Genomic DNA, 14,553 nt, shown 5'->3' with positions numbered 1-14,553 from the left:
TGGCTGACCTCAGACTCAGAGATCCTCCCACCTTAGTGCTGAGATTAGAGGAGTGTGCCAATGTGCTGCACCAATGGGTAAAATTTGTTCCCCACCCTTCCTGGACGAGGGCAGTGAGGAAGCAGTGAGCCCCCAGGTGAAAGTAGGCAGAACTATAGATTCCTGAGCAGCAGCCAGGCAACCCTCTACTCAGCACAAGGCTAAAGCAGCCATTCCACACTGGGCTATGAACAGATTTCTTACACTGGACATCGTAATACACATCTGTCATCTCCACTCGGGGGCTGAGGCAGGTGGACAGTGAGTTTAAGGTCGACCTTGGTCACATACAGAGACCATCCCTATCACAAGAATACAACACAAAGAAAATCCTGGGGCCTTTAAGAGTGGAACCTCAAAAGTCATGAGATCAGTAAATTGGTGGTTTTGTACAGAAAATACAAATGCCTGCTGTCACCAGGGCCTTGGCAACAGCCGAATGGACTTGTGCCCTGGGGAGAGTAGGGCCTGGTTTCATCAACATGAGGGGGCCACAGACACTAAGGACAGGTTGTTCCAGCCAGCGACCTCGAGATTTCAAGGACAAGGGAGAAGCCAGCGTTGCCACTGCCTTGTCTATTCTTGATGGATGGAGGTGGGTGCAACCATCTCAAGAGCATAGCTTGTTTGGATAAGACTCATTTCTCCAGACCCCCAGAGCCTGGCACAACTGACATCTATCAAGTGCTCAAAGAACACTTGTCAAATAAAGAGGGCACTGGGTAGGGAAGATGGTTCTACAGAAACCCCAGACAGCAGCAACCCCAGACAGACTAAAGGAGGCCCTCTTCAGAAGAGACTTTTATTAAAACTGGTGACATCAATAAGGAGACAATACAAAAAAAATTTTGGTCCATGAAAAAAACAAAACAAAACAAACAAACCCCCCACAACTCAGTTAATAAACAGTCATCAACAGGGACACTGCAGGAGTGCTCATGACGCTTCTAGCCAGGAGCCAGGCTGAGGTTCAGCTGCCCCAGGGTCGTCCAGTGTCACTGTGGGGAGAACCTTCCAAGGGGAGGAATAGAGGACAAGGGGAAGTGGGAGAGAAAACTGCTGTCCCAGTACAGAACAGGCAGGGAAAGGGGCAGGAACACTGCTCGCAGAAGCCTGAGGTGGGGTGGGAAAGCAGGGGCTTTGTCAGTTCTGTGAGTTCAGAGCCCATGCTCAAGGGAATCCCTGTGCCCAGCTGTCTCCCACCCTGCAGTGTTGTCTGCGAGCCTGGGATATGCTAACTCCAGGCGATAAAACCTGGAAGAACCTGAGGCTCCCCTGGAAAGATGCAAAACCACCTGTTCCAAGGGGCCAGGATCCCACCTTCCTGCGGCTACCTGAGGGGTCTGAAGCTTTGAGGGCAGGGGGTGGGGAGTCACAAACCCATTTCAGACCTATGCTCCAGCCCTAGGCGTGTTTACTCCTCAGTGCCCTAGAAACCAGCAGCGGGTTTCAACTGGGCAGACAAGGGACAGGAAGACAGGAATGGCCTAGGGCTATACCCGTTTGATTTTCAGGCCTGTTTCTCCATTTAAGGGAGGGGCAGGGCGGAGTGAATGAACAAGCCACTCATCCAACAGCAGGAAGGAACAGCCTCTGCTGGGAACGACAGCACCCCAGCTTCGGTCCCTGGGGCTCTGACAGGGAAAGGCAAGACTCCCCTCTCAAATGCCATGGGTTAGGGCAGATGTGGGGAAATCCTATAATGGGTGGCTACGGGAGTGTGCGGGAGGGAGCAACAGTTCAAAACACACTCCAATACTGACATGGACCCACTAAGGGGTCAGACCAGACAGCACTGAGACAGCAGGTCAGTCCAGGGGGCAGGGACCAACATGGCGCTCAGTGAAACCCAAGAGCCTGGGCTCCTTTAGTGCCAGAGGGCAAGGAATAAAGGGAGAATTTGCTCCAACCTGTGGAGGGGAGGGAGGAAGGTGGGTCACCAGGAGGGTTAAGGTCAACTAGCTTACAGAGTGCCCTAGGCCTGAGTCTCAGAGGAGGGGACAGCTCCTAACGCCTGGGTCTCCTCACAAAGGCAGGATCAGTGTAGCTGGTCTCCCTGAAGACCACCTGGCCTCAAGAGGCCCCAGTCATTTCAGAGCATTGATCACCACTATGGGTTCTCTAACACTATCTAGAGGTCCTGTGTAGACCAGGGATGGGTAGGGAGGTAGAGGCACATGGGAACTTCGTGGGGAGAGGGTGAGGGGGAAGGCTGGGGTGAAGAAGAGGATAATAGGTGCCTGTGAAACAGAAATGTGACACCTCTTCATTGTGATGCTGCCCTTGAACCAACAGCATCTCCTGGAATGCCTCAAGCAAGACCAGCACAGGTACGCTGAGGCAGCAGCATAGGGCCCAAACAAAATCGGTGCAGCCAGGGAGGGCTCTACTATGTATTCCGGATTCCTAGGGCTTGCTCTAATTCTTGCCGCCTCTGCTGCACCTGAAGAGAAAACAGGAGTGGAGCTTGAGAGATTGAAAATCGGCACCTGATACCCCTGACCCCAAAGGTACAGACTCCTACACCAGGTGATTCATGCCTTTAATACCAGCACTCGGGAGGCAGAGGCAGGCAGATCTGTGAGTCTGAGTCAGCCTGGTCTATAAGAGTGAGTTCCAGGACAAGCTCCAAAGCTACAGAGAAACCCTCTGTCGAAAAGCCAAAGGGACTCCTGCCTGTCATCTCCCTAGTGCCCAGGCGCAGCACCAACCTTAGAGTAGAAGTATCTGCACACAGCCTCCTGAGCCCAAGGCTGGAAGTAGAACTCAGCACGGCGCTCTTCTTCTGGGTTACCCACCACGTCAGTCATAGTCTGGGAGAGAAGGGGGAGGAGAGAACAAACGTGATCCCTGCTTCCACATCTGCTCTTAGTTGAATTGTGTCCCTTGCCACCCCTGCAAAGATGCTTGATGTAGGAGGGTCTTCTGTTTTGTGTTGATTTCATTGGTTAAATAAAGAAACTGCTTTGGCCCTTTGATAGGACAGAAAATTAGGTAGGCAGAGTAAACAGAGCAGGATGCTGGGTAGAAGGCAGTGAAGCAGTAGCCATGAAGCTCCGGCCCAAGATGGACGTAGGTTAGAATCTTCCCGGTAAGCCACCACTTCGTGGTGCTACACAGATTATTAGAAATGGGTTAATCAAGATGTGAGGATTAGCCAATAAGAAGCTGGAACTAATGGGCCAGGCAGTGTTTAAATGAATACAGTTTCTGTGATTATTTCGGGGATAAGCTAGCTGGGATCTGGGCAGAAACGCAGCCTGCCACCTCATCACTACAGATGCTGAACTTCTAATTCCCCAGTTCCTGGGAAGTGCCCTGACATGGAAATAGGGTCTTTGCAGATGAGCAAGGAAGAGGAGCCATAGGGACTGGCCCTAGCCCAGCCGAGGAGGAGAAGCAGAGGTAGAGACAGATGCATACAGACACAATGTGACTGTGACGACACAAGAATGTCAGCCTAAACTGAGGGACACCTGTGGGGTCCAGAAGCTAGCAGAGCACACAGGAACAGCCCTGCTGATGCTCTCCTTTTGGACTTCCAGTCTCCACCACTGGGAAACAAATTCTCATTGCTTAAGGTACCCAGTTTGGGTCAGCCTTCTTCAAAGTCTCAGCAGACAAAGACAACACCCCAAACTACCATTAAGTCACCGCCAGGTCCAGGCCCTTTCCGGTGCTCCTCTGCTGAAAACTGATTGGTCACAGCAGTCACAGCAAGGCAAGAACCCAAAGCATGTTGCCCGGGCACATTCTCCAGCCTGAGCTTATGATGCTCTTCTTTGGAAAATATCTTCAACTCCATTTTCCATGCCTTCCTCAGCAACTCTCGCTTCATCTACTACCTTTTCTTTTGAACGACCTTACTAGTTCCAGTTAGCTTGGCCATGGTTCACTAAATTTTAGTAACAGTAGCCTATTTTTTTTCCCAAATCGAACACATCTGTGGGAGAGCAGAGCCCAGATCTTCAGCTCTAGCCCAATAACCCGGAATCAAGAGACTACTTAGAAAGTACTAACTATATGTCTGATAACAGGTTCTGCTGTGACTTCCTGTCTCAACTGTAAACTGGACCCTGGAATGTGTTAAAAGAATGTGGTCCCTCAGTTCTTCAGGCGGTGCTGCACTCCCAGAGTCCCTCTGTATTTTTTAGTATTTATTTATTTATTTATTTATTATGTATACAATATTCTGTCTATGTGTATGCCTGCAGGCCAGAAGAGAGCACCAGACCCCATTACAGATGGTTGTGAGCCACCATGTGGTTGCTGGGAATTGAACTCAGGACCTTTGGAAGAGCAGGCAATGCTCTTAACCTCTGAGCCATCTCTCTAGTCCCATCCCTCTGTATCTTCCCAGGCTCTTTACCTTGAGGTCCCGACACTGGGACTGAAGCCAATCATTGATGAAACCCTGAGGGTCTCGGGCAAAGCTCAGCATGAACTCTCGCTGGGTCTTCAGCTGGTTGATAGTTTCTATTGTCTCATGGATCTGAAGGGAAGAAGGATAGTCTATTTTCACGACAGGAAAACTCTAAGCTAAAGGCAGACCCACCCCAGCTGCAGGGCCAGTGCCCAGAGTCCTGGGTACAAGCACTCCTACCGCCCTCACCTTCGGCGTCTGCTTCTCCAGGTAAGGGAAGTTGTCCTTCAGCCCGCACCACTACAAACTGTGAAGACCTAACCCTGGCAGTCCAGAGTCCATTCACTTCCAACAAATCCCATGCTTTCTTGGCATCTCAAGACACACTAAATGGAATCTCTCTAACAAAACTGGTTACCCTTCCCCTAATCTCTCCTCTTCCGGATCTTAGTGGAGACTCCTCCCTACCTAAGTCAGGCCTTCTCTCTTAGCCCCACCCAAACAGGGGCTACATTCCTTCATTTCACTTTGACTCTCAAACCCTAACTCCACCCTCTCTTCTGAGCCTTTACTTTAGGACCCTGACATGTCCCACACAGACTACGTCTTTACTTCAGACCCTGACACGTCCCACACAGACTATGTCTCGCCTTCAAACTGGACTTGTTCTGGAGCTGCCCCTCTTCAACTTCCTCCACCTGTCCACTAACACAAACAGCATTAGTGCCCCCGTGGTGAAGGCTTCTAACAGGCCCCTTGTCTCGCCTGCAGGAGGTGCACACAAATTCTCCCCAGATCAAAGCTTTATGAGCAGGCTCCTCTCCCTGAACACCGCACCTGGCAGGCACCTCGTGCCATGGCCAGCGTGGCATATGATGCATGAAAGAGCTCTGCACGTCTGCCTTTGCTGGTTCTGAGGTTCTGTAATCCCATGGCCTGAATTCATCACGCACACATGACAGGCCCTGAATTTGTAGTGCATCCTGCTTCAAACTCCAAATGCTAGGATCTCAGGGTGAACCACCACGCCTGGCTTTGCTAGTATTTCTTGGAACACACCAGGATCATTCTCCTCTTTGGATTTTTACATACCTTATTCTACCTCTCTGGATTGTCCTGCCTTCCACACCCCAAACACCACTTTGCTTCCTCTCCGTCTGTTAACTTCTACTTCATCCTTCAGAATTTAGCTAAGGTGTCTATTCTCCCATGAGAGCCCCTACATTATCTCTGGTGTTTTGGCTTTGCCTACAGGGACAATGCCTATAATGGTAATGATGGGGGCAGCGTATCAGCAGTAGGAGCTATCACTGCTGCCTTTTATATGCTAGGTACAGGCTCAATTCTTTAAAAACATGATTTCATTCCATGCACAGAGCAACCACATAAAAGTAGGTATTATATACAGTCTTCATTTCAGAGATCAGAAACTGAGGCTCATTAATACTAAAAAGTATTGCCCAAACTGGGCACAGTGGCTTCTCTCTGTAACCCCAGCACTGGTGAACATGACGTAGCAAAATCATCATGAGCCTGAGGCTAGCCTAACCTACAAGGGAGAGACTGACTCAAAATACTGAAAACAGAAACAAAACCATCTAACAGTCAGAATCAAATGCATGTATGGGAGCTTGCTTCCAGTTACCACCAAACAGGACAGAGCCTGACAGAAGAGACTGGTTCTGGGTATCAATATATTTTTAGTTAAAACCAAGAACCAAAAGAAGGTATGAGTGAGGGATGGGACAGAGACCCCTACCTTGTTGTCTAGAGTAGCGATCTCCTGCTGGCTGGCCGTGGACAGCAGAAAAGAATTCATTTGGGTCTTCAAAGTGTCATCTACTTCCACATCAATGTCATAACAAGCTGTCTTTTTCTGGTCATTTGGGTCAACACTGGAGAGGAAAATAACAGGCTCAGTAAAGGGCTTTTTCTGAGACCTACTTGCCAAAGGTCAGAAAGATGGTCCAGCCAGGGATGAAGGGAAAACAAAGGAGACTACAAAGAGAACAGCGGAGATGTTCTGCATCCTCCTTCTGAGAGATGTAGGCACCTCCAAAAGTCTGCACTTTAAATAGGTATTATTTATTTATTTATTTATTTATTTAAGATTTATTAATTTATTTATTAGTATACAGTGTTCTGTCTGTCTGTATGCTTGCTGGCCAGAAGAGGGCACCAGATCTCATTACAGATGGCTGTGAGCCACCATGTGGTTGCTGGGAATTGAACTCAGGACCTCTGGAAGAGCAGTCAGTGCTCTTAACCTCTGAGCCATCTCTCCAGCCCCAATAGGTATAATTTATAATATACAAATTGTAACTCACTGAATTTTTTTCTACTCTATTTACTTATTCCGTAAGAGTGCAGCACCTGTGCACACAGTGTAGGTGAGAGGACAATTTGTGGAAGTAGGTTCCCTCCTTCTATCACGTAGATTCCAGGGACTGTTGCCAGGTCATTAGGTCAGACAACCAGCACCTTTAACCTGTTGTGGCTTTTTTTTTTTTTTTTTTTTTTTGGTTTCTCTGTAGTTTTGGAGCCTGTCCTGGAACTAGCTCTTGTAGACCAGGCTGGCCTCAAACTCACAGATATCCGCCTGCCTCTGCCTCCTGAGTGCTGGGATTAAAGGCCTGCGCCACCACCATCCAGGTTCTGTTGCATCTTGCCTGCCTGAGTTTAGTTTTTAGAAAGTCAATGGTAAAATTCAAATGGCTCTAATGGTATTTTGGAAAAGTTTAAAAATAGGAGTCCCAACTGGGCAGTGGTGGCGCATGCCTTTACTCCCAGCACTTGGTGGGCAGAGGCAGGCAGATCTCTGAGATTGAGGCAAGCCTAGTTTATGGAACAAGTTCCAGGACAGCCACACAGAGAAATTGTGTCTCAAAAACAAAGAAGAAAAGGAGTCCAGCTTCTGTGGACACGATGCACAATACAGGCTGTAGAGTGGCTACAGGGTGAGAACTAGGGACCAAGGAACAACAGGCTTTTACAGCGTGACATGAACAAAAGCCGAAAGCAGAGAGCTGACCTGATGACAGGGCATGCTGCTGTCTAGAGATGCCTGGCTCTCTATCGCCCAAATTAAGATAAATAAATAAAGCATCATCTGGAGGCTCCAATTTCCTAAAAAGATGATCACTGATTCCTCCCACAGTGACAGGCTGATAATCAAGTCTCCAAGGGGCATCAGGGCTCTACTATGATGGTGCTGGCTGATTTTCAGCCACTACTAACATTCCAGTGGTAACAAGGAGAAAAGCATGCTACCACACCAGACACAGTAACCCAGGGCATAATCCGCAAAGGTTAGCAGAACAACAGCAGGCACACGGGAGCTCGTATCACTCCCACTTTGAATGTAATAGTGAGCTTATGCCACATAAATCTAAGCAACAGCTGTGTCGAACAAGACCCCTAGCAGTCTGACAACTGGCTGTGCAAGCTGGTCCAAGGTGGCTCCAGTCACCACAGCCTCTCAAACACAGTCTCACCTGATGACGTGATTAATGATGATAGGTTCTGGTGGCATAAGCAAGGCATGGAGCCGCTGAGGGATCTCTGAAAACTTCATCCGCTGAGATTCAAAGATCTGAGAGAGAGAGAGAGAGGTGGCTACAGATTGGTGCTTTCAATGCAACTAGGCCCTCGAAATAGAATGTGCTTTTTATATACCTGCTGGAGGTACTTGTCACAGATGACAAACTCTCGCTCGTGAGGGTCCTGGAGCTTATGTGTTTTAATATATTGCCACAGTGCTTGTATTATCACTGGACGTGTCTGGGTATGAATGCCCAAGAGCCGAGCCAGACGAGGGTCTAATTTAAACTGGGGGGGCTGCAAAGAACCAAGAAGATAGATGAAGCTAATGAGCTGCTTCCATGTACATTTTAGTGTGTTTAGCACGGCAACACATTCAATCTAACGAACATTAGTAAGTCTGGGCAGCAAGGTTACAGAAGGAACTCAAACAACAAGGAAAAATGTCTTTCTTAGTGTATTACAGTGGCAAAGCACTCATGAGCAACCTTAAACCCTCCCAAGACCGACTCTCACGGGATGTGGCCATGAGAGCTGGACCCCTTCCCAGCTCCAAATACCTGGTAATCCAGCATCAGTAGAACAGTACAACGTACATTCACATCTCCTGGTCGCTTCACCTGGAAGCCATCAGTCTCCTGGGTAGTGGCGGTCCTGTGCCACTACAGAGAGGAAGATGTCAGGGGTGCTCTTCCAGAGGAAGAGCTGGGGTGGGAGGGAAGAGCTTCTGTAATGACTGAACATTCAACTTTGATTACTGAGGGTACTGGGGAAGAGCAACAGCATGAGGCATCTCTAAAAATGTACACGGCTTTGGCATTACTGTCTGTGTAAGCAGAACCTTTCAGTTCTAACTGTGGGATGACAGCATTTAAAATGGCTTGAGTTTCCAGTGATAATTTTACCCACTAAATGGACACTATACATGAACAGAAACTTAAGTAAGGTAGCTTCAATTTTTTGAGGGTGACATATTGAGTTTATAACATTTACCTGGATTATCATTTAATTCCCAAATACCCACTGAAGACAAGTGTGGTTAAACCCCTCTTACAATGAGCAAAGTGCTACCTGGAAGGAGGAAGCAACCCTTGAGGTCACTATGTAATGGAACCGAGATGTGAGCTCTGGTGTGTCTTAGCCACCACAGTCTACTGCTATAAAATCAAATGTCTTCACAGATTTCTATATAGTCTACGACTTACTTCCCTTCTTAGATGGCAGAGACCTTCCCATGTCTCTTAGTGGTTGAGATTAAGGGGCTGCAGCTACAGTGGTAAAGAAAGGGGCAGGTTAGGTTCACATGGAACACTGGACTGGTTGGGGTCTGAGTCCCAAACACTGTTGCTAACATCTTCAAAACACTGTACAAGGAGGTGTTATAAAGAATCTCTGGTTATTTAAAATATAAATCTAAAGGAAGAGCAGGAGCTATAACCTAGACAAACACAAGTATTCTATTAGTCCACCCGCTAACTATGACAACAGCTATCAGGAAAATACAATGTGCCAGTAACTACAGCCCACCAGTACTTATAAGCAAGATCCAGAAATAGCCGGAAGTGTAAGAGAACTCCACCGGAATTTTCTTTGGGGGCAGTGGTCAGGTGGGTCAAGTCAGATTGCAAGAGCTCTTGGGTCCCAACTAAGCAAAGCTAGCGCCACCTAGAGGTCAATATGCAAACTGCAAAGGTGGAAATACACACCTGGACCAATCCTTTATTCCCCCCTTTCCCTAGTTGTTCAAGTTTGGCCCTGCCCCCCACATGATTAAAGCCTGGAAGGCAGAACTACTCACTTCTACCAGATGGTTGTCTGGCCCATAGAGGTCTTTGTCCAGTTCGATCACCAAGGACTTAAAAAAGGAAGAGAACTTTCTCTTTTGCTTGGTGGCATCATATTTGGACAAGGCTGACTAGAAAAGATATGGAAGATGTCATGTTAGAAAAAGCCAGAAAGAACCCGAGACTATGTTCTTTAAAAAGGAATTTCTAATCCTAACGAGAAAAAGACTCGAAACTATCTTCTGAAAGTGGCAGGTGGCCATTAAGTCAGCCCTGGTGGCAGCAGGACTGCGACAAGAACAGGGCCTCTGACTTCCCACTGGGGAAAGGAGGCAAGTTACCCCAAACGGTTAACATAACAATGCGCTTTTGAACAGAGAAAAGCCCAACGGTGAGGGAAGGGACCCAAAGGCAAAAAGCAGAAGAAAAATTGGCTTTATCTGGACAGAAGACACGACAGCAGACTGGACCTATGCAGAGGCGGCTCTGGTTCTCCTGCAAAAACGCATTCAAATGAGCTCACCTGCACACAGTTAAAAATAGTGCCAGAGAGCCAGGGGATGAGTGAAAAAGGAGCCTCCCCAAGGAGCTGCAGGGTGGCAAGTGTGGGGGTTCTCACCGATCTGATACTCCCCTTGGAGCAACCAAGAGCCAAGCCTTAGGGGAATTCTAACACACTTAAACTGTGGTATCTCCAATGGAAGCTGGGAAGACAGAAATGACCTCAAGGACTTGAGAGGATCATGGCCTCCAAGGCTAACTAAGTACAGACTCGGGAGGTGGGGATGAGGGACACTGAAATGATCTGCATATGGTGCTAAATCCAAAGGCAAAGTAAACAACAACCCAGATCCCAGGACAATAATGGCTTCCATTTGATACCAGTGAAGCTGTGGGAGCAGATACAAAGGACCATTGTCTTTGTGTGCAGGGTACACAGCCCCCCCCCCTTTCCGGAAGCTCCCAACAGGAGCTGTAAGCACCAGTCAGGCTTCCTGCTGACCACACAACCCTGCTCCTTCCCAGCAGCTCCCACCCTCAACACCAGACAGTAGACCTTGAACTCACATCCTCCAGGAGCCGTCCTTCTACCCGAAGCTCCCAGGAAGCCACCGTCCCTTCCCCATCTTCAGCATCTGACTTAGCCGGATTGAAAGTGTTAGAAATGAAAATTCGCAGCTTCCGTTTTTGCTGAGGAAGGCAGAAAAAGTATTGACAGTGGGGCTTGAGAGTTTGACGTTAAAGACAAAAGTCTCCTAGGCTGGCTTACTATAGGTAGGTGAACGCAGGCCCCGAGCCTGAGTGCAAATGAATATGCGAGATACCAGGTGAGAAAACCACAGTGTCAGGTTCCCAGGGCAGCAAGTAGATACAGCAAAAACATCAACAGGGTATATTTCTGGTGCAAGAGACGTCAAAAGCTCCCCTGCCCCCTTCCCTGCCAGCTGTTCTACTCTTATGCTCCTAATGTAATTACTGGTTTGTAGGCGGAAGGGAAAGATGCAATTTAAATGCCAAGGAGAGCTGTGCTGCGCCTTTGATTTTTCATCCCAAGCCTGGTGAAGGTTCCTGTTCCCTCCCTTGACCCTCTGCCTCTGCTTTGCTGTGTTACCTTGATGGGACGTTTCAAGGCCTCCTGGATATCTAGCCGTTTCCTCATAATAGTCTGGTCCAGTTTCCTTTCAAAAGCCAGGAGATCCATATAGGCCTGTGATTCTGGTACCAATTCCCGAATCTTAGGAACAGAAAGATATGATTGGGCCCTAGAGCTGACCACCTGTACTCTCAGTCACACTACCTTCAAGAGGACCTCGAGAGCCTGCACTCACCCTTTGAGGTAGGATTTTGTCAGCCATCTTCTTTTTCTTTGCACTGTTCAGAATAAATACTGTTATCAGGGTGGGACAGAAGCAGTCAGAACATGAGCTAGGCTGTCATCACTTTCGTTTACGGCACAGCTAAGGCCTGCAAAGCGACTGTGCCATTATCATCAACAACTCCATCTCCACCTCCACCAGGATGCCAGGAAGCCTTCACTGGGAGATACAGCACCACCACTTCCCGGTTCAGTACTCCCACCGCCTGCACGCTCACAGGCCTCACCCCGGGGGTCATCTTACTTGTGATTCCGATTCTGGACCGCCTGCTGCTGGACCTGCTGGATTTGTTGAGGTGCAGGTCTCTTGCGGGACTGGTCCATCCCTGACTGGGCCAGGCCAGGTCGGACTGAAGGGTTCCCCCCATAGCCAGGAGGTCCCATGGAAGGTCCCTGAGGTGTCATTCGGCTGCCTGGCAGCATACCTGGTCTCTACAGAAGGGAGAGGACCCAGAGATGTCATACCTTTCCTTGACAGCACCACCGAGAAGTGATGGAAGCCTGAATTTTTGGGATGGAACATGGCTGGGTGGAGGACAATCACACAGCCTTCTGCCTCCCTGAAATGTGGTAACTGGACCTTCTTCAGGCCTAGTAGCGATTTCATTGAACACAGGGTCTAAAAACCAGATTGTACTCAAGTCTTCTGGTCTATGTTAGATCTGACACACCAGACATCTCTAGTTCTATATTTACTAGCTGCTATCTCCTCTGAAGCTGACCTCAATTTGCAGCTCTAACTTGGGTGTTCTCTGGATGCTGGAGCTGCCCATCCCTGGGCCCACTTCAACCACCCTGGTTCCACTCACTCCTCAGAAGGAAACAATGCCGGTGGGAGCAGGTGAGGATGCTAACCCTCCCTCCCCCCCCACTTCCTCGGCACTGCTTCCCCCCCACCTCCACCCAGGACCCGAGCCCATCCCAAGGGAGTCCCTCCCACTTCTCCCTCACCCCATCCGTCCTCCGCCCTCGCTCGGCCCCGCCCCCGGCCCACGCGCCCCTCCTCCTGCCCCACTCACCGGATAGGCCGCCCCGGGCATTGGGGAGCGGTACAGCCCTTGACCCGGCGCCGGGCCCATTCGCACGGGAGGCCCGGGAGTTCCGCCCGGGCCCAGAGCAGCCGCTACGCCCGCCCCTCCTGAGGCTCCGGCGCCGCCACTCGGAGCCACAGACTGGAAACCCGCCCGGGCCGCCATCTTCCCGGAGCCGCCGATGCAGCTGCACAAAGAACCGGAACCGGAACTCCCCCCGCCCCCCGCGCGCCCCCCGAGCGCCTGGGCTGTTTGTGGGCCCGGCCCGCCGGCGGGCACGGGCGCTCGGGGCAGCGAGACTAAGGGCTAGAGGGAGCCACTAGCGGAAAAGGCGAGTTGACCACTCCCTCCCGCCTTCCCGGTCCAGGAGGGGGCACCATAGAGAACCGATGTGTGAATAGAGAGGTAACGGGAGCGGGCGCCCCCAGGCGGGCGGAGGACGACGAGGCGTTGGAAGGAGACCAGCCCACCCCGCAGGCTGGAGTGACTGCTTCACCTCTGTTTGCTTTCCATTCTCCTACTACCCGGGCTCCGGGTACTCAAGACAGAGAAACGTGCTGTTCGTTCGTTTTATAAACGAAAAAGCTGAACTCAAAGGAGGTAAATGTCTTTGCAAAGACAAATTAGCAAATTAAAAGAAAAGCCTTTCTAGACTCCGATCTCCTGATTGGTAGTCTGGGCACCATTTCTCATGATGAAGGCCCGATGCGGGAACTTCATCCTTCATCTGAGGCTGTAATTTAATGAAATTTTACTTTGAATCCTCGCCAAAGAGTCCTGAAAATCTGTTGCCTTTGATTACATTGCTCTTCCCACTGCCCAGTGATTCAAACTATCCCTGAACCTGTCCTTTTCCAAGAGGATCAGTGTTTACCTGATCAGATATGTGGGCTCTCATGTAGACCAGCCTCGTAAACCCTGTGAGGGACGATAGCTGCTTCTATCTCCCAGGGGCTGGAATTACAGGTGGAACCACCACACCTGACTGCTGCTCCCATTCCTTAACTCTAGTCAGTAACCCTCGCAGCAAGCTCTACTCTAGTGGTAATACCTATAAACTCTTCAACCAAAAAGAACGACGCTGGAGAGGAGATGGTTGGAACCCAGTTTATTAGACCAGAGACATGCGGCACCCGGAGCCCCGCCTGCCCTCCCCCAGCCAGGGCACACTTCTCAGCTTTGCCCTGCTCCCTTCTGGGGAGGTCTGATGGCTCAAGAAATCTTGGGAACCAAGAGTTCTCAAAGATGCTGTACCTCTCTCTCTGGCTCCAGGCCAACACACACAGGTGATCTGCCCACAAGTCCTGTTTTGGGATTAGTGACCAGGAGACAGTGGGGGCAGAGAAGGCCTGGAAAAGGGTTGAGTCTCTGGCCTGGGAAGAGTGCCTGGTAGGGGTGGGGATGCCCTCTACTTCTACTTGTGGCCCCTTAAGGTAGGGACATACATACAACAGCAGAGCTTTCAACTCCCTCTCTAGGCCTGTCTTTCTCCTCACGTGACCAAACCCTGCCTCACCAGAAAATGCAAGCGGTGGGCCTGGTCATCAAATTGAGGAAGGGACACTGGGCACCCAGAGGAGAGAAAGGCCACTGAATGAGGACTTCAGCTTCTGTCTGTGGGTACCCACTGCCCCCGCTGCAAGAGCCACCAATCCCCAGCTCCCTCTGTCTCTAACACTCTTGGCTTAGTGTCCAGCATAGCTCCGTTCCTGGGTAGGTGTCACCTCTGCAGCAATCCCTTCCTTGGGAAGGCATACGGTCAGCCACGCTAAGGGCATTGGAATAGATGGAGCTAAGAAGAGGGTGTGTTAAGGCTGTGGGGAGGGCAGAGGGTGCCCCAGTTGCGGGGGCCAAGGGCGAGGCCAGAAAGAGGCAGAGCTTGTAATTCACAGCTTCCTTTATGTCACCACCGAGACAGTG

General features: G+C 50.0%; 1 protein-coding gene across 1 annotated transcript; it reads right to left on the bottom strand.

Moving 5' to 3' along the window:
* Window positions 1–820: 820 nt before the first annotated feature.
* On the bottom strand, window positions 821–12,988 carry Smarcd1 (SWI/SNF related, matrix associated, actin dependent regulator of chromatin, subfamily d, member 1). Its single transcript, XM_038343480.1, has 13 exons — window positions 12,622–12,988; window positions 11,847–12,034; window positions 11,556–11,598; window positions 11,339–11,461; window positions 10,795–10,917; window positions 9,741–9,857; window positions 8,503–8,604; window positions 8,078–8,239; window positions 7,897–7,994; window positions 6,162–6,297; window positions 4,409–4,531; window positions 2,751–2,852; window positions 821–2,482 (listed from the first exon to the last, which is right to left on the bottom strand). The coding sequence occupies exons 1-13, from the start codon at window positions 12,796–12,798 to the stop codon at window positions 2,429–2,431; spliced, it is 1,548 nt and encodes a 515-aa protein (XP_038199408.1). The 5' UTR covers window positions 12,799–12,988; the 3' UTR covers window positions 821–2,428.
* Between the last annotated feature and the right edge of the window lie 1,565 nt (window positions 12,989–14,553).

This window comes from Arvicola amphibius, chromosome 9 (genome assembly GCF_903992535.2).
Source record: "Arvicola amphibius chromosome 9, mArvAmp1.2, whole genome shotgun sequence".
Lineage (NCBI taxonomy): Eukaryota > Metazoa > Chordata > Mammalia > Rodentia > Cricetidae > Arvicola > Arvicola amphibius.
Note: the sequence above shows the minus strand (reverse complement) of the source record. Positions and strands in the feature narration are given on the sequence as shown.